At 40.6% G+C, this 19,253-nt stretch overlaps 1 protein-coding gene across 4 annotated transcripts in view; it reads left to right on the top strand.

The window, feature by feature from the left end:
* ADCY2 (adenylate cyclase 2) overlaps window positions 1-19,253 on the top strand; it is a 193,363-nt gene that overhangs the window by 9,606 nt on the left and 164,504 nt on the right. For 3 of the 4 annotated variants that reach the window (XM_053243793.1, XM_053243792.1, XM_053243791.1), the window contains exon 2: window positions 6,863-7,060. In XM_053243793.1, coding sequence (XP_053099768.1) covers window positions 6,863-7,060 — 198 coding nt within the window. Of the gene's footprint in view, window positions 1-6,862; window positions 7,061-19,253 lie in introns of those variants that run through there. The other variant, XM_053243794.1, reaches the window with a different exon arrangement.

Genomic DNA, 19,253 nt, shown 5'->3' with positions numbered 1-19,253 from the left:
AACATTAAAACATTAGTTAAAAACAAAAACAAGAAATTTAAAACACAACAATTTAAAAATTTTTAAAACAATATTCTAAAACAACATTAAAAACAATCAAAACTTTTATACAGTGTACAATGCTATTCAATGCAAAAATTGAGGCTGGGGAAACAGTAAACATGTAGGCATTGTTTAGAAGTTATGATGAACATGTGGAGTTGGGGCCTTACAATTCCATCGATTTCCCCACCTCCTCAGCCGTTTGTTCATTTTACCTGGATATTCTTGTGGAGCTCATCAGTTGGCCAGAAATGCACTTGTTCCTAAGGAGTAATTGATGTGATCTGAAACATGCGGGGGGCTCCTGTCCTCTGAATGATGCCCCATACTTGCAACCACTTAACCTCTAACATTTCAAATTTTAAAAAGATGCTGTTGTGAAAACACCTTCATTCTCACACCCAGGATCACAGTCTGACACCACCACCTCTGCCCTTACCCTCTCATACAGTATTATGAATAATAAGTCTTTGTGTGGTGGACTATCCCTGTAAACCAAAGGTGTGTTTGCTTTATTCAGTATAAATAATATACATTAGATAGGTTACTTGATTCCATATGGGAAATCTGCAAAAGAGGTTTTTTAAAAATGCATGTTGTACACATTTTGCACAGTCTACTCTGCATGATGCTTTCACCAATTTCTATATATTGTGGCTCTCTTTCAGTCATTTTGAGTATTCTTGACCTCCAGGTAGACAGAAACTGAAAGTTATAGCCCAAACACTTAAATGCTAGGATGCAAAAATGGTTTTTGACTTTATACCTTTACATGTGTGTTTTGCACCTGCACCAACACCAGAAAACAAGACAGCATAAAATCTTGCAGAGAGTTTTTCCTTAAGGTCATTGAGGCAGATGCTTGAAAGAAAATTGCTCTGAGTACAAGTTTACAGTTAAGCTTATGACCTAGGTCAGTTGTTGCCCTAGGCAACTTCATTGTTGCCCTGGGCAAGCTGAAAATGCACCCTAGAATTCAACCAAAGTTCGCTGGCAGTTGGGCATTGCACAGGAAAATAAAAAATAGTGGTCAAGCTTCTATCAGGGATGCTTGTTTGCCATTACTGATGATCTTGAGTAGTGAAGCTAACAAAACTGATTGTGAAGTAATAGTATTCAAGCTGCCATTCAGGGAAGCTTGTCTATCATTACTGACCTTGAAGACTGAAGCTTGTCTGCCATTAGGGAACCCCCAAATGCTTCCATCAGGGTTCCCTACGTGCAACTTGAAAATCACTGAAAATTTCTAATTTCCCATGCAATTTGAATACTGTTTAAAGATGGGCCTAACGTTCTGTTTGTGATGGATATGGTTTGAAGACATAGTTTGCTTGAAAACAAAGCCTCAGTGGTTGGAATGCACCCCCCCCCCCACTCTAAATTGTTATGCAGTTTAGTGGCGCTCCCTGCTTTTCAGCTGGCTCATAGGGAGGCTTAAAGAAGAAGGGGTGTGAGAGGCGCAGGTTGCTCCATCCACCCTTGCCTTGTGTGCCATTTCTTTAAACTTTCTTGCATGTCGGCTGAGAAGTGGGAAGAGTGGCTATTTATACTTTACACCACCCTGCACTTCTCAACTGATGTGTGGGGAGGTTTAAAATTTAAATAGCCACTCTCCCTGCACAGGGTGCTCCACCCACGGTCATCGTGAGAGTAGATTGTTCAGCTAGAGAACCTAACCTCATTTTTGGGGTTAGGTCAAGCCCTCTAATACTGCAGTTACCACAAATGTTAGCCCCATGGTATTAGAGGGCCTCCTGGATTTTATTTCTTGAATTTACCTAGCAGTGTAATTTATGCAAAATATCTTTGCCCACCCAGTCAATGATGGATCTTACCTACCATTATTTGAATCACAAAAGGAATCAAGAAAGAGAATTGTGCTGTTAAAGAAGAAACAGTTTGAAAAAAGCAGAGGAGAAAACAGTCTTAGGTAATACTGCAAAAGCTAATTCTGGTGAAAAAGAAATTGGTAACTATAGATTCATACTGAGTATATGAACTAAACAAAAGTGGTTTGATACCAGTGGTAGACCAGGAAAACTACTGCATGTAAGTTAGCAAAAGAGGAGGAGGGGGAAGGAAGAAAGATATGATTCCTCCTGTCAGAAAAATACATGGGCCATTAGGAACAAAAACATTGCATTTGATTATTCTGAAAGATATATTGCACTAAAGGAAGAGAGTTGTCATATTAATTTCTTAAATGGATTATATATCGCAGAATCAAGTGACAAAGACGAGGAGTTTATGGATGCTATTATTGCTCAGGAAGAGATAGTTAATGCAATTGAAACACTTAAACCTAGTAAGGCTCTGGGTCCAGATAGCTTTATAGTTGAATATTATGTTAGCTGATACTTTAAAAACCTCTTTGGCACAAGCATTAGAGTGTGTGTGTGTGTGTATGGAAGAAATTGCTTGGATCAAAACATCCTGTTGCACGAGCAGAAATATCCTTTGCTCTGGGAAGGATGTGTGCAATTCCCCTCTGTCTTCAGCTTCTCAAACACAGACCCTGCAGAGACCTACAAGAGATACTGCAAGGGCTGATCATAGAGGTGGCAAAAATTAGTGAGCCCATGTCTTTATCAAACACACTGTGTTAACACACAGTTCTATAGCCATGTTTAGGCACTCAAAAATAAAGCCAATGAACATGAGTAGTTTGCCCAAAGTGGGTCAGGACATCCCACCCCTGGGACAACAATCATCCTCCTGCCCAGGCTTTTCAAGTGTGTTTGCCCACTGATCATGGAAACGGGCATGATGAACACCTTAGGGCATTTGCCCCTTCTGATGAATGTCCTAAGAGATAAAGAGCCCGGGTGGGAGGATGATTGATGTACTGATGACAAGCTGGGGTGGGATATTCGGACCTGCTTCAGGCACGCTACTCTTGTCCACCTGAATGTGGCTTATATAAACCTCTATTGCAAGGAAGAGCAACTGGATATTAATTATTGGAAAACCAAAATCTTGGCCTTCTCCAATAGAGAAAAATAAATGGAGGATTGACAATCACAGTATAGAGCAGGTTAAATGTTTTAAGTATTTGGGGATCGTATTTCAGGAATCTGGGATGAAGACTGCCGAAATCAGTTATGCTGTTGCTCAGGCACAGAGAAGTGCGTCAGCAACCCAGCTTCCACAGGTGGCAAAGAGGGATGTTCATTCTGACTGCCATCAACTTATTCAAGGCAAAGTCGATGGCTCAAATGTTATGTGGGGCACAGCTGGGACCCTAAGCTAACTATTCCCTCCTGGAGCAGGTCCAAGCCAGGTTCTTAAGAACATTATTTCTGACCCCCAAATGTATTTCTAATGCCACTCTGAGATTGGAATTGGGTGTTATCGTGATAGAAGCCAGAGCTTGGTATCTAATACTAATAAACTGGGCAAGAATCAACTTATTGCCCTCTGGTCTCCTTCCCTTCTTATTATTGGATAGGCACTGCTTGAGCTGGTGGGAGAACTGTGTCAGGAAACTCCGTACCTATGGTCTTTCACATGAGGCAATCCTCTCTGTAAGTCTGGTCAGGGCCAAATAATGTATTAAATGAAGGATCTGGGATATTGAGTTTCAGAAAGACCTGTCGAGGACATACAGGTCTTTCCACCTGCTCAGTGGTGGGATGAGAACTCGCCCAGTGAGTTCTCTATTCTTATCTGTCAGTGAGTTCTCTATTCTTATCTGTTCCTCCTTACTTCCCCTTAACATAGATGGGTCTTCTCAAGGGCCTGTATGAATGCCATCTCTTTGGAACTTTTGGCTGGTAGATATAGTAGAATTCCAATTGAACAGAGATATTGCTCCTGTGGCTCTGGTGAGATTGAGTCAATTGTGCATGTGCTCCTGTGGTGTGTCAGTTATATAGATCTTAGGCAAAGGTTAATTGACCCTGTTTTACATAATCTGCCAGGCTGATTGGACGAATTCTACATCCGATGTTTGCTAATAGATGCGAATTCGTCTATCACAAACACAATTGCAAAATTCTGTTCTGAGATACGAGTTTGTCACACTCTGCTTGCTCATGGTTAGATCCAGTGTACAGTTATTAATATGGCTTTGTTTAAAATGTTTCAGATGTTTTGATATTGGTCAAAGACCATAATAAAGACTGATTGACTGACTGCTTATATAAAAGACAAATATGGGGGAATGAACAAATCTTGAGGCCAGAAAAACAAATCTTGAGGCCAAGTATGACGCAACAGATCATGTACTTATTATTGGGGCAGATCATGAATATTCCTGACACACCAATGAACATTTACTTGCCATGTCATGGAGGAACACAGTTCTGCCTGGCAACGATCAGCCCTTACTTCTGGAATGCTCTAGTGGTTTGGCTTGGATTGAAAGAGTTGCTTAGGCTTAGTCAGAGGGCTTCAGTGGAATTTTATTTATTTATTTTATTTGAACAGCTGACCACCTTGATATAGAGCAAACTTTGAAACGTTGCTCAGTTTCAAGAGACATTTGTCATGCTACATAGTGCTCGGGTTGTGGTGAGACTTGGTAAAAACAAAAAACCCCTCCTACAAATCTAAAGCCTCTTTGAGTTCATGGAATTAGTTTCTTTGCATCCCAGTTCTAGTTTTCAAGTTATTTGATTAATGTCCTTGGATACATATTCAGAGTCAAATAGAAATTAATTTCACAGTTGCCCCTTGCCTCCAAGTAGGCACAGTTCTGTCGTAGAAAAGGTATGTGGGTTCTGTGGAGAAACCGGGTGTGCGTGCGTGCAAACCTCAGCACCTTAAAGCCAACACACCTTCTTCCCCCCATTTACTCCTTCCAACATGGTACGTTGCCACCAACTTCTTGAACATTCCGTTTTTCAGTTAGGAGGACTAGTGTCATCTTCAAAATCAAGCTCTCTTAGACTTCCTCACCCTTGGGTGTCCAGAGAATAATGTGCTTAAGCAGCAGGTCTGTGGGGGAGAGTTAACTCTTTAGAGTGCTCAATCAACAACAGCTCACAACAACTTAACAATTAGAACGCTTTTCTTTAATAAGCAGGAACAGAGAATTAATTGTTGAGAGTAAAAGTACAAGCGTGAAAAAATAAACTGTCAGAGCTAACTCCTAGTTTCTGTACTTTTAGACTAGAGGTTCACTTACATAACTTTTCTTCATGGCTTCATCCTTAGGCACAGACCAAGAGGAGATTGTGCTCTCCCCCTCCAGGTTGAGGACTCTAAACTTAAAGCATTAGGTGAAAGATTTCTAAAGAGTGAAGACTTCTAAATAATAGGGATGCACATTGAATGGGATTTGTGTTCCATTTCGAGCTCGGAATACAATGCAAATCCATGGAACGTTCTGTTGGAACAACTGGGTGAGCCGGTTGTTCCGACAGAATGCACTTGGAACGTTTTGAGTGTTACTTTTGATTGGAACACTCATACAAATCATACAGGTTGATTTGTATGATAACAAGCCAACCAAGAAACAAGGAAATAGGAAGCCAGTGCAAAAACGAGTCAGCAAGGGAAAAACATACTTCCAAAACAGCTCTTTGGACATTCCAACTTGGAACAGGGTTGTTCCATCCCGAGCTCGAATCACCCCCTTCTTTTGAAGGGCATTCTGTTTTGAGCTTAGATCCAATTCAAGGTGATGGTTATTGCCTTTAACAGTTTGGGCCTGGATACCTGAAGGATCGCCTGCTCTCAAGGGTTTCTGCCCACCCAACAGGGTCGTCGGGGTGCCTTTGCTCCATGTGCCGATGTTGAGAAAGGCTAAATTGTCATGCACATGGAACAAGGCCTTCTCTGTTGTTGCACCCAGGCTCTGGAATGCTCTCCCAGTTGATGTCTATTCTTTGACATCTGTGGCTGCTTTTAAACAGCGTGGAGCCAGCGTGGTGTAGTGGTTAGAGTACTGGACTAGGACCGGGGAGACAAGAGTTCAAATCCCCATTCAGCCATGATACTAGCTGGGTGACTCTGGGCCATTCACTTCTTTCTCAGCCTAACCTACTTCACAGGGTTGTTGTGAGGAGAAACTTAAGTATGTAGTACACCACTCTGGGCTCCTTGGGGGAACAGCGGGATATAAATGCATAATAATAATAAAACAACTAAAGACCTTTTTATTTGTTCAGATTTTTACCCCTTAGGGGCTGCAAGATCTCTTAGCTCTCCTGCTTCTGTTGTCTTTTTTTTTATGGTGGTAGTTTTTTGGTGTGGTTTTTATTGTTTAAGTGATTTTAAGGTTTTACATGTGGTTCTAATGGATTTTTATTGTATTCTAACTTTTGTAAACCGCTTTGGGCTGCTTTATGGTGGTATACAAATCTATATATTTAATTCTCCTGGGTGAGCCTTGGAATGTGCGTCCCGGTGCCCAGCTTATTGGCTGAAGCGCACCCAGGAGAATTGGTTGCCGAGGTGGGCCCGGCTGTGGAGGCGAAGCGCTGGCGGCCATGGTGGCAAGGTGGTGGGTGCTGGCGGCGGGTCCAGCTGCGGTGGCAAGGTGGTGGGCGCTGGCGGCGGGTCCGGCCGCGGTGGCAAGGTGGTGGGCCTGGCACTCGGCCTGGCTGTGGCTGCGGCACTCAGCCTGGCAGCCCAGGCCCGGCACGGGCCGGCAGGAGACTGGGACAGAAGATGGGGGGGAAGAGGTAGCTGGCCCTGAAGAGCACACAGATGCTCTGTGCGGGGTCAGCTAGTAAATATAAATACATAAGATTGGCAGCTGATCTTAAACCAGACTGCTTATTTGATATTTGTTGATACATCTAATGCTGGGAAATGTTAGTTTGCAGCTTAAACTTAAAAGAAACTTAAACCTTTCTTTTCTTCTTGTTTTCAGGAAACTGAGGACCATGTGGCGTTCTTAATAACTGTTCCAACAGCCCTGGCAATTTTCTTTGCCATCTTTATCCTTGCCTGCATAGAGCCGTTATTCAAGAAGTTCCTTCGTGTTTTCTCTTTGGTAGTCTGGGTGTGTCTGGTTGCCATGGGATACCTCTTCATGTGGTTTGGAGGAATCATCTGTCCATGGGACCAGGTAGGGATTGGTGGGGCAGGTGGGGGAAATGTCTTACTGGTTTGGGGAGGAGCAAATTATTTTGTGAGGAATGGTCAAGGAAATTTGAGAAAATTAATGTATGGGCTGTTTCATGTGCAACATGGATCCTTGGTTGAATTTGAGAATCCCTGTTGTGCTTTTCCTTGCCTCTCAAATTGAACTTGAGGTTTGAAACCAAGGTGTGTAGTTGGCTGGCTTGTTTAAAGCATGGTTGGATTTGCCATCGCATTGTGTCTGACCCAACCCTCAGGCTTTATTCTCAGCTTGTTGCAAAAGGCTTCACACAGAGCAGCTGAGAAACAACTGAGAATTGTGCAGATGGCAGAGGGAGGGGCCAAAGAAATAACCGACAGCAAACCAAACTGCACTGCTGGGTTGTCTGCAGACTCCTCTGCTTGTTTCTGGAAACTTAGTTAGAAGCTTCTGTGGCTCATCTGACAGGGCCCTATGTCTTGAAGATTTTGTGGTCTGAAAGTGCTAAGATGTGGCTGGCCAAATTTTCTTGGGCAATTTGTTCCAAACTCTGGGAGCCACTGTTAAAAAGACCCAGTTGCATGTCCCCACTGAGGATGTGCAACAAGGCCCCTCCTGTTGATCCCCGTTTTCACAATTTAAAAACATCTGGTGTTGTGGCTCTGACAGTATAAAGTACTAGTTATCTTTGTCGAGGGGTGTGAGGAGAAACATTAAAGTCCTCATACAGCTGAGTATACTCTAATGGTAAAGAAGTTAAGCCCAAGAGATTATCTGGAGACAGTAGGTTGAGTTCAAAAAGTAAAGATTTATTAAGAAATTGAAACATCACATTCTAAGAGAGACATAGAACAACATACCCAAACTTCTTCAACAACTGAACAGTTCTAACTGACCAAGACAGACCTCTTATCTAAGAGAGCGCCTTCTTTTACATGATCCCCACCGCACGTTAAGGTCATCTGAAGAGGTCCGTCTCCAGTTGCTACCAGTTGTCTGGTGGCGACGCAGAGGCAGGCCTTCTCTGTATCTGCTCCTGGGCTATGGAATACACTCCTGGCAGAAATTCGTAATCTGAGATCATTGCTGTCCTTCAAGAGAGCCCTTAAAATGTACTTATTTGGCCTGGCCTTCCAGAGTTTTAAATGATTAATTGTTTTAAACTGTTTTAAATTGTTGCCCTGATTTTCAGGGCTTTTAGCTGTTTTATTGGTGTTATTGTGTTTTAATAGTTTGTTTTTAATTGTTTTTATCATGTTGTGAACCGCCCTGAGCCGTACCGGAAGGGCGGTATATAAATCTAATTAATTAATTAATATCTCATCATGCTTCTAGTAGTCAGAAGAGGTTTACTGCAGTGCTAAGAGCAATGCTTGAGAATTCTCACTTCTAACAATCTTTAGGTTCTGGCCAAGTGGTAAGTAGAATTGTTCCCATAGCTCTGCAGTCCCGCCCTCGACAAGCTGCCATGTGTTTCCCCCCCCTTCCCCCCCCTTGCTGTCCACTGCATTTCTCCTCCCCACTATGGCACTTCTTACCCCCACCTCTGCTGTGCTCCCCCCCCCGCTGCGGTACTGCTTCCCCACCCCCACGTGCTCTGAAGTGGTGGCAGTCGTACAAGGCTACGTCCATGGCCACTGCCACTCAGAAGTGGAAGCGGAGGCTCACTTATTCTCTCCCTAGGGCTGGTTGAGGCAGACCCCAGGTGTGGGGGAGGGAGAGCTGGTGAGTTGGCTGGCTGAGGTATCTGCAGGTCATCGGGAAGTATGTTATACAGAATTTCTTTTTAAAAACCCAACCTTCCCCTGAGCGTATTCTGGTGTAAACAGTAGTGCATTCAACTAATTTAAGTGGCAGGATTGTGCATGCAAAATTTGATGTTTTCAGTTCATAAAAAAGTATGTCCAATTTTTTTCCTAAAAATAAAATCAATCTTCCCTTGAGCATATTGTGGTATAAAAAGAGGGGAGAGTGAGAGAAAGAGGATGGCGAAGACAGAAGGCGTGAGGTGAGTTTGAGAAGGTGGTGCAAGGCGGGTGCATCCTCCTGGAGGTGTATTGGAATCAAATATGACCCACTATGTGATTGAGTTTGACAGGACACCCCTGCTCTAGATCTTATGACTATCTAGCTGAGTCACATAATACTTCCTTACATCAGCTGCCCAGATGAAAGAATCGCTCTCTGCTTTGTATTCTGTGTCTTTCCTTTCTTTCTGAATAAATGTATTTTAAGGGAAGACAGTAAGTATTCTTCAGAATATCCTGGAGAGAGATAGGGTGAGTTTGTGTGATGGATTTTTCACAAGGAGATATCGTCACAAGATGAAAAATCCTTATAATTATTTAATAGTAACTCAGGAATACTGAAGTGAGTAAGCAAGAATTGATTTTGTACGTGATAATGGCCGCAAGAATGGTGTGTGCCAGAAAATAGAAAGATAAGAATGTTCCCAAAGAAAATGAGTGGATAAATATATTTTGGGAGTTGAAGGAGCTGGTGAAACAGACAGCCTATTTGAAGTCCAACAGGGATTTTAGGGAAGTTAATTATACATGGAAACCTATGTTAGACCACATAAAGTGGGGGAGTAGTTCCTGCAGATATGGTTCTGACTAATGGAAGGAGATCCATGTTTCATGTGATAAACAGCTGGACATGTTTGTTATATCTGTGTATCACATATGTTAGTTTTCTTTTTCTATTTACATACAATTAAATGCTTATATGTACTTGGTAGTCTGATGTGACAGTTAAATCACAAGTGTGTGTGTTTTTTTTTGGTGGGGTAAAATGTTATAAACTAGATGATTAAAATTAAATTGTGCAAGATTATATTATAGTTATATATAGCATAATATAAATATGTGCTCATATGTGTGCTCTCTATATCTATCTATATAAAATCTGATATTTAAATGTATTTGATTTTAAATATAATACAGTATTTAATTTTTTGCAATATTTATATGCATTTACAATAATATTTATATAGGAGATAATACAAGATAAACTTTATTCATGATATATTTATAGAAGATGTGATTCACTAGGTGTTGAGCAAATAACATGTTAAGTATTTCAAATAATATGGGTGTTGGAGGACCTGGGAATGTTTTGGTGGATACTTGTAAGGGATATTATTTTATAAGTGTGTTGATACTATATTGTATTACTCTGTTTGTTTGGTTTTTTTGCAAATTAAATTTTTATTGATTTTGACAATATTCTTATTAACATTCACAACAAATAAACAAATATGGACTTCCCGCTCACACCTCTTCGTGAATCATCAACTATAAAATTAACCATTGCTATAATAATAATTCAAAACATAGATTTAAACCTTACAAACACAATTTTAATCTACCCAACCTGCTATTGTTACTAAATTTCAAATCCTGCTGTAAAATCCATAGTAGGAAAATAGTTCTTTAGATACAACAAGAATGATTTCCAATCTTCTTTAAAGCATTCTAAATTTTGATCTCTTATAAGTACTGTAAGTTTTGCCATCTCCGTGTATACCAAAATTTTTATCAGCCAATCTTCTTTTGAAGGGAGTTCATTGCTCTTCCACTTCTGTGCATATATTATTCTGGCAGCCATAGAAGCATACATAAAAAATGTTAAGTCAGTTGTGGAAAATACTCCTTGTGTTATTCCCAGCAGGAAGGATTCTGGCTTCTTAGGAAATGTCATTTTAAATATTTTCTTTAACTCATTATACATCATATCCCAATAGGCCTTAGCCTTCCTACAAGTCCACCACATGGAAAAAGGTACCTTCAGAGTGTCCACATTTCCAACATTTGTTTGAAACATTTTTATACATTAATGCCAATTTTTTTGGTGTCAAATACCATCTATACATCATTTTATAATTTCTTTTAAAGCATAACATGCTGTAAATTTTAAATCAGTTTTCCATAATTTTTCCCAGGCTGCCATTTCTATATTACACCCCACATCCTGAGCCCACTTTACCATGGTCGTTTTAACCACTTCGTCTCTTGTCTCCTCCAAAAGCAAAAGCTTATACATTTTAGAAACTAACTCTTCATCATTTTCACATAGCTCCTTCTCAAATCTCGACATCTGATCTTCAAATCCAACTTTAAGATCCTTCTTATACATTTCATTTAGCTGGTGGTACTGAAACCAATCTCTAACCAAATTTTGAACTTCAGTTAAACTCTTTAACTTACAGTCCTTTTCTTGAAAATATAACAAATCCTTAAGTACCCCATTGCAATTGCATATTTACTTCTTTACGTGTTAAAGCTTCAATCGGAGATACCCATAATAACAGAGTTTTAGGTTCCAGCCAATTTTTATATTTTAGCCATACCCTCATTAAACTCCTTCTTACATAATGATTCAGAAAGTCTTTATGTTTTACTTTTTTCATACCACAAATATGAATGCCATCCAAACCTTCTATCAAATCCTTCCATATCAATTATTCTAGGATTTCTTAATGTTATCCATTCTTTTAACCACGTCAAACAAACAGCATCAAAATACAACCTTACGTCTGGTAGGGTAAGACCACCTCTTTCTTTTGCATCTGTTAAATTCTTAAAATTAATTCTTGGTCTTTTCCCTTGCCAACCAAACTTAGTTATGTCCTTCTGCCATTGCTTAAAACAAGTTAAAGTGTTGATTATAGGAATAGTCTGAAAAAGAAATAACATTTTAGGCAAGACATTCATTTTCACCACTGAAATTCTTCCCATTAAAGACAAATTCATGTTAGACCATCTTTGTAGATCAATTTTCACTATATTCCATGTTTTAACATAATTATTGGAGAACAACAAAGAATTGTTGTTTGTCAGCCAAACCCCCAGATATTTAATTTTCTTCTCCACTTTCAACTCACTTATTTCAGAAAATCTGTCCTTAGATTTCTGATCCATATTTTTAGTCAAAACCTTCGTTTTAGCCTTATTTATGTAAAATCCAGCCAATTGGCCAAATTGTTGTATTTTTTTCAAGAGTCTTCCAATCTTATCCATTGGATTTTCTAAAAAGAACACAACATCATCCGCAAAAGCTCTTAATTTATAGTCTTGCTTCCCAATTTTAGGGCCTTGCAGTTGATCATCTTCTCTAATACTTCTACAAAGCACTTCTAGTACTAATATAAAAAGCAATGGGGAAAGTGGACATCCTTGTCTAGTCCCTTTTTGTATTTTACAATTATCTGATAGTTCCCCATTTACAATAATCTTAGCATATTGCTCCGAATAAATTGTCTTAATTGCCCTAATAAAATTGTTGCCAACGCCCATTGCATCTAATAGTCTCCACATAGATTGCCAAGAAACATTATCAAAAGCTTTCTCTGCATCCAAAAAAATCATCGCCATCTGTTTATCATTGTTTTTCATAATACTCCAATACATTCAAAACTGTTCTCACATTATCTCTCAATTGTCTCTTTGGCAAGAAGCCAGCTTGATCCTCATGAATAAAAAGTCTTAATATAACCTTCATTCTTCTTGCCAAAATGGTGGCAAAAAGTTTGTAATCATTATTTAAGAGTGAGATTGGTCTGTAATTTTTAACCTGCATTAAATCTTGATCCGGTTTTTGGATTACTGCAATATTTGCATACTTCCAGGAGTCCGGCATAATCCCTTTTTGCAAAATGTCATTCATAGTCCATTGCAAAGGCTGTGAAATTTGATCTTTAAATGATTTGTAGTACAAAGCTGACAATCCATCAGGACCTGGGGCCTTATTGGCCTTGCTTTGATTTATTGCTTCTGTTATTTCCATTATTGTTATCGGAGCATTCATAATTTCTATATGTTCCTTAGAGAGTTTTGGAATATTTTTGGTCCTAAGAAATTGCTCAATTTTTGTATCTTCTACTATTTTGCCTTTATATAATTCTGAGTAATATTTAAAAAATTCTCTTATTTCCTTACCATCATAAGAGAGCCCATTTTTTGTAAATATTTTAGATATGTAGTTATTTTTTCTTCTTCTCAGATCTAATTTTCCAAGCCAACAACTTGCCTGGTTTATTTGCGAACTCAAATGACCTTTGCTTAGCATATTTTAAATTCCGCTCAACCTCATTTGCTACTAACATAGAGAGTTGTTGTTGTAACATTTTGATAGCTTGAGTGATTGTCTTCTTATCTTTAACCCATAATAATTCTCTTTCCTTTTTGGAAATCTGCATCAGTAATGTCTCTTTTTTTTCAGTCCTCTTTGCTTTTTAAAATATGCATTTTGCTGTATAAAGAAACCTCTCATAACCGCTTTACCTGCATCCCAGATTATTTTATTGTCCATTCCTTGATTTAAATTCAATTCAAAGTAATCCTTTAACTCCTTTTTAGCTTTCTCCACAACATCTGATTTTTTCAATTACTCATTCAATCTCCAACGAATGAAACCATTCCTTTCTTCTTCCATGTAAAACAAATTGGATTGTGATCTGAAAAGGTCCCAGGTAAAATATCCATTCTCTTCATACATGGCGTGATAGATTTAGATGTCCAAACCATATCTATCCTTGAGTGAGAGTGATATCTTTCAGAGAAGTAGGTATATTCTTTTGCATTCAAATTTTTAATTCTCCACAAATCGTAAAGATCCATGTGTTCTGCTAAATCAAAAAATGCTTTAGGGAGTTTACCTTGTAGATTCCTTTCAGATATATCAGATTTTCTATCCAAAGATGTAGAGACAACACCATTAAAGTCTCCCAATATAATCAAATTAACATTCGATAACTCAGCCATCTTCTGGTCCAAATAATTATAAAATTCAACTTTCTTTTCGTTAGGAGCATAAATTCCAATTATCACTGTTTTAATTCCAGAAATGAAAATCTCCAAGGCTAGTAGCCTACATTCTTCATCTTTAAAAATCAACTTGGGATCGAATTGTTTAACATAAAATACTACCCCTCTTTTTTTCTTTTCCCTTATCTGAGGAAACAAATTCTTGTCCTAGAGCCTTATTTACCAAAAATTTTCTATCTTGCTTTCTAATGTGTGTCTCCTGTAAACACACAATATCCAAATTTTGTTTTTTAAGAAAATGAAAAACTCTGTTCCTTTTTGCTTTGGTATTTAACCCATTAACGTTCCAAGAAAAAAATCCTGTGATCTCATGTTTTGTAATCCATCTGGTCTAATTAGAATTATGTGTTGAGGGAGCTGGTTGCCCAGAGGATAAATTTTTTTTTTTTTTGGTATTTTTGCCAAAAAAATTTGCGCTTTGAGGAGCTCAGTGAATCTATTCTTCTTGCCCTTGTAAAAAAAAGAAACTCCCTCAGGTATTTCCCACCTGAAACGTATTCCATTAGCATTCAAAGCATCTGTCAAAAATTTGTAATCCTTACGTTTCCTTAGAATTCTGGATGGTATTTCTTTCAAGATTTTTATCTGTTGAGTTTCAATAGGGAGGGCTGTGACAAAATGAGCTTGAATAATCCTCTCAGTGACTGATTTTGAACTGAATTGTACCAAACAATCCTTAACTAATTTATTCCTTGTAGCAAAGTCCAAATTTATATGAAAAGCTACCTCAATCTGCGCCTCCATCTCTTGACCTGGGATTCCCAAAAGTGATGCAAGCTTCTCCCCAAGTACTTTTTTGATGTCTTGACCAGCTTTTTCTGGAATACCTCTAAATCCTAGAAATCTTTTTGTCTGAGTTCCAGCAGTGCCATTTGATCTAATAATTTTTCCTTGTCCTCTCTTAAGGACCCCACATCATGCTCCAAGGTATCAACCCTTGTTTTAAATTCTTTGTTGTCTTGTGCTAATTTCTTAACTGTTTCTTCAATGTTTGATGTTCTATCATTTAATGTTTGTGTATCTTGTCTGATTTGTTGTATATTTTGTTTCACTTGTAACATATCACAACTAACTTGTTGAAGGGTGGTTGTATTTGTTTCCAGTAACTGTTTCATGGCTAATAGTGTCTGATCCAAATCTGTAGACACTTTTGCTTCCCCCAAACCTGGACTTGGAAGTGAAAGTTTCCTAGACTGTAAATGAGTTTATATCTGACTTTGCTGAGGTGTTTTTTTGGATTGTCCTTTTAGAACACTTTCCAATAGCCTCACAACAGGGTTTTGTGTCCTTGATGTCAAGAGAGAAAGTAAAAGCCTGTGGTTATTTTCCAAATAGAATCAGTTCCGCACCACAGCTCATATATCTTATTGCTAGCAATTGTATTTTCTCACGGTAGTGTGAAACGCCTCCTTGCTTTAATTGGCCAATTTGGTGATAGACATATTCAATGGCAAACAGCAGAACAGCAAAACGCCTCTTCCATAAACTTTCTCAAACAGCAGTGAAAAGAGAAAAAATAGTAGTTCCCACTAATATTTTTTTTTTGAGCCTTAAAGCTTTTAAACATCAGTTCAGTTCTTGAATCCAAACATTTAGCAAGAAGATTGAGTTTCCCTCCTTAATTTATAGTCAGAAAAACTTACAGCTGCGGTTTGAGTTCTGAGATATCTTTCCAGCAAAAGCAGGTGAAAATCCAGCAAGTTGCCTTTAATCACGTTGAAAGGTGAGCTTCTTGAACTTTAAGTAATTAATTAAATCCAAACCGTAGAGATTAGATGCCAGCCGGCTTCAGTCAGAAAGATTTCCGATGAAGGAGTTAGCTTGATTGGACCCAGCCCCGCCGCTCAACTTAAAACAGAACTGCGTTCTTCAACACAATTCTAAATTAAGGAGCCGGCTCGGGGGGAAACTGTGGGCTATCTTAATCCAAACCCTTTAATCCAGGGTGGCGTGGGGGCGTTTTGAAGCCTCAAAACCCCCTTAAATTACTCCTCCTCGGTCTCCCCTGTCGGGAAGCATGTAGGGATGTGCAAAAAATTTCGGGCACAGAACGATCTGTGCCCGAAATGAACAATTTCGGGTGATTCGGGGCTGAACCGAATCACCCCCGATGTCCCCCGATATTTTTCGGGCACGAGCCGAATCACCCGAATTTCGGGCACGAAAAATTCGGGTGATTTGGTTCACGGTTGATTTTTGGCGATTTTTTAAAGTTTTAGTGACTTTGGGGCAGTTCGGGGGCATAGCATGGGATCTGGGCAAAAGGAGTGGGGTGGGTGGTAGTGCCTAATGGGTGCAGGCTACCACCCCAATTTCAGGGGGTTTGGACAAAGGGCTGATTTTTGGTAAATTTCTGAAAATTTCATGTCTTTGGGGCAGATTGGGGCATATTGGGGAAGAAAGTGGGGCCTGGGGCAGAATAGTGGGGTGGGGTGGTAGTGCCTAATTGGTGGAGGCTACCACCCCAATTTCAGGGGGTTTGGACAAAGGGCTGATTTTTTGAGAATTGTTGAAGTTTTAGTGACTTTGGGGCAGATTGGGGGCAGAAAGTGGATCTGCCCCAAAGGAGTGGGGTGGGCTGGTAGGTAGTGCCTAATGGGTGGAGGCTACCACCCATCCCCAATTTAAGAGTGATTGGGCAGAGGGGTGAATTTTGATGAATTTATTTGTATGAGGTTTGTCTTCATAAGGTGAAGTGTGCTAAATTGTTTACTTCCTCATATTATTCATAGTAAAGGAAAGTGTGAAAAAGTGAAAGTGGGGTCATGAGAGTTGTTTAATTGAAAAATAGCTCATTTGCTATGATAGAATGAGAATTCACACCTCAGAAAAAACTTCTGAGGTGTGAATTCTCATTCTATCATAGCAAATGAGAAATTTGCCCCAAAGACACCCAAACTTCAAAAATTATCAAAAAATCAGCCCTCTGCCCAATCCCCCTGAAATTGTGGTGGTAGCCTCCACCCATTAGGCACTACCACCCCACCCCACTATTTTGGGGCAGATCCACTTTCTGCCCCCAAACTGCCCCAAAGTCACTAAAACTTCAAAAATTCTCAAAAAATTAGCCCTTTGTCCAAACCCCCTGAAATTGGGGTGGTAGCCTCCACCAATTAGGCACTACCACCCCACCCCACTATTCTGCCCCAGGCCCCACTTTCTTCCCCAATATGCCCCAATCTGCCCCAAAGACATGAAATTTTCAGAAATTTACCAAAAATCAGCCCTTTGCCCAATACCCCTGAAATTGGGGTGGTAGCCTGCACCCATTAGGCACTACCACCTACCCCACTCCTTTTGCCCAGATCCCATGCTATGCCCCGAACTGCCCCAAAGTCACTAAAACTTTAAAAAATTCACCAAAAATCAGGATTTTGCCCAATCCCCCTGAAATTGGGGTGGTAGACTCTATCCATTGGGCACTACCACCCCACCCCAAATATTTTGCCCCTGGGCCCGTTTTTACCCCCCCGAATCGATTCAGATTCGGATTTGGATTAAATCCGAATCCGAACCGAATCAAGGGTGATTCGGGTGACCGAGATTCGGGCACAAAACAGAACAGGGGTGATTCGGTTCGGGTCCGAGCCGAATCACCCGAAATCCCACATTGCACACCCCTAGAAGCATGCAGCCGCATTAGCAATCCAACCGGAAGTGCCTGTATTACTCTGTTTTGATTGATCAATTCATAAACACAGTATGTGGTTGGAGATATTTTGTGTGTTTGCATATTATGACAAACAATTATTTAAAAATTCATAGCAATGTGATAAATGCTCATCGTTAACTTGTGATAAATGTGGTGCAGTAGAGAGATGACATAACCTTCCATTGACAACTAAGTGGGCATTTATACAATTGCCTCTTGGACTGAAAACTTTACTATGCATTTCTTGAATTTCAAAGTGACTGCAGAAGTATGGTCTTAAGAAACCACACCAAAAATTCATAGGTGGCTTCACGTGTAACAGTGGCAAGTAAATAGGTGGGAACCAGAGGTTCTTAGGGAGCATGCACTTCTGATGTGAGTTGCAAGTTGCAGCCATTTCATGATGTCTGAATTTGGAAATGTTGGGTTGCCAATATCGGGTTCACTCTACCACCTGACATTCTCTGCCCGGGAATGGGGCAACTCAACGCAGGGGCAACTCAGCGCAATTCATCTCTATCTCATCATGTCTTGTTGTGGGGGCGGACGGGGGAGAGAAACAAATAGAATCATGCTGTAGCACCCCAGATGCTGGGGCAGCGGGTGGCCAAGCCCTGCTGGTGGGCTCCGGGTGGCTCTTCCAGCTAATCCTCCCCACCCTCCAGCCTTCTCATCAACGCAATGACCCGCCAGCAGGCTCCAGGCAGATCCTCACCCTTTGATCTGTGTTTGAACTCTGATCTGTCCTAATCATGTATAAAAAGGCAACAGGCCATTCTTATTCGTGGGGAAAGTGCACAGATGGAGGAGTGAAGAATCACCAGTTCCACCCACTCCAACCATTCTTTTCCCAGTTAAGCTCACTTCCACTACTGGAGCTCAGCTGAGAAGAGCAGCACCTGGGAGGACCCATTGCAGGGATGTGGGGAGGAGGATGACAGTTTTGCATTCCACAACTACCCACCCCTTGCTATGAGGTGCCAGCCAGGGGTGCAGCCTGGCAGCTCCACCTGGAGCAGCAACCTCCAGAGTCCTGGGGTGCCTCTGTCCCTCCCCTCTGCCACTCTCTGCACAGCGGGCACCCTGCTCTGTTGCCTCCCCTCTTTCTCCCGGCTGGCTCTCCTGTTGTCTAGCAGTGGGTGCCTTTAAAGGGCATGCGCGTGACTGGCCCAGCAAGTGGGCAGGCAAGACACATTGCTCTGGGGTCATTGTGTCGATGAGAATGCTGGAGGGTGGGGAGTCGATGAGTTGGCCGTGGTGAGTTGACCTAGACCCCTCTGCCCAGCTTCATATCTTGTTTACAAGTGATGGGTCAATGTCGGGCAGCAGAGGACACTCAACATTGACAACCCAACCTTTCCAGCTTCATATGTCATGAAATGGCCACAACCTGTGGCTCACACTGGGAGAGCACACTCCCCAACGTGTTGGAGATGAACTTCCAGTGCATCGACCTTTTGCACCAACTGTCCTAATGACCACTAGGGGCATTGGGAGTAGAAACAGTGAGTCAGGGTCTCCCTATCTGTCCCTACTCTATGACCCCTGAACTGTCTCTGCAGAACTTCCTGTGCTGAGTCACAATCCTTCCTTTCCTCCTAGAGAGCAGATGGAAACATATCTCTCTCTCTCTCTCCTTACCTATCCACTATGTAGTCCTTTAGATTAGATATAGGTCTTTCCTATCTAAGTGTATTTAACCAATAAACATTTAGTGTTT

This window comes from Hemicordylus capensis, chromosome 4, assembly GCF_027244095.1.
Source record: "Hemicordylus capensis ecotype Gifberg chromosome 4, rHemCap1.1.pri, whole genome shotgun sequence".
Classification (NCBI taxonomy): Eukaryota; Metazoa; Chordata; class Lepidosauria; order Squamata; family Cordylidae; genus Hemicordylus; species Hemicordylus capensis.
Note: the sequence above shows the minus strand (reverse complement) of the source record. Positions and strands in the feature narration are given on the sequence as shown.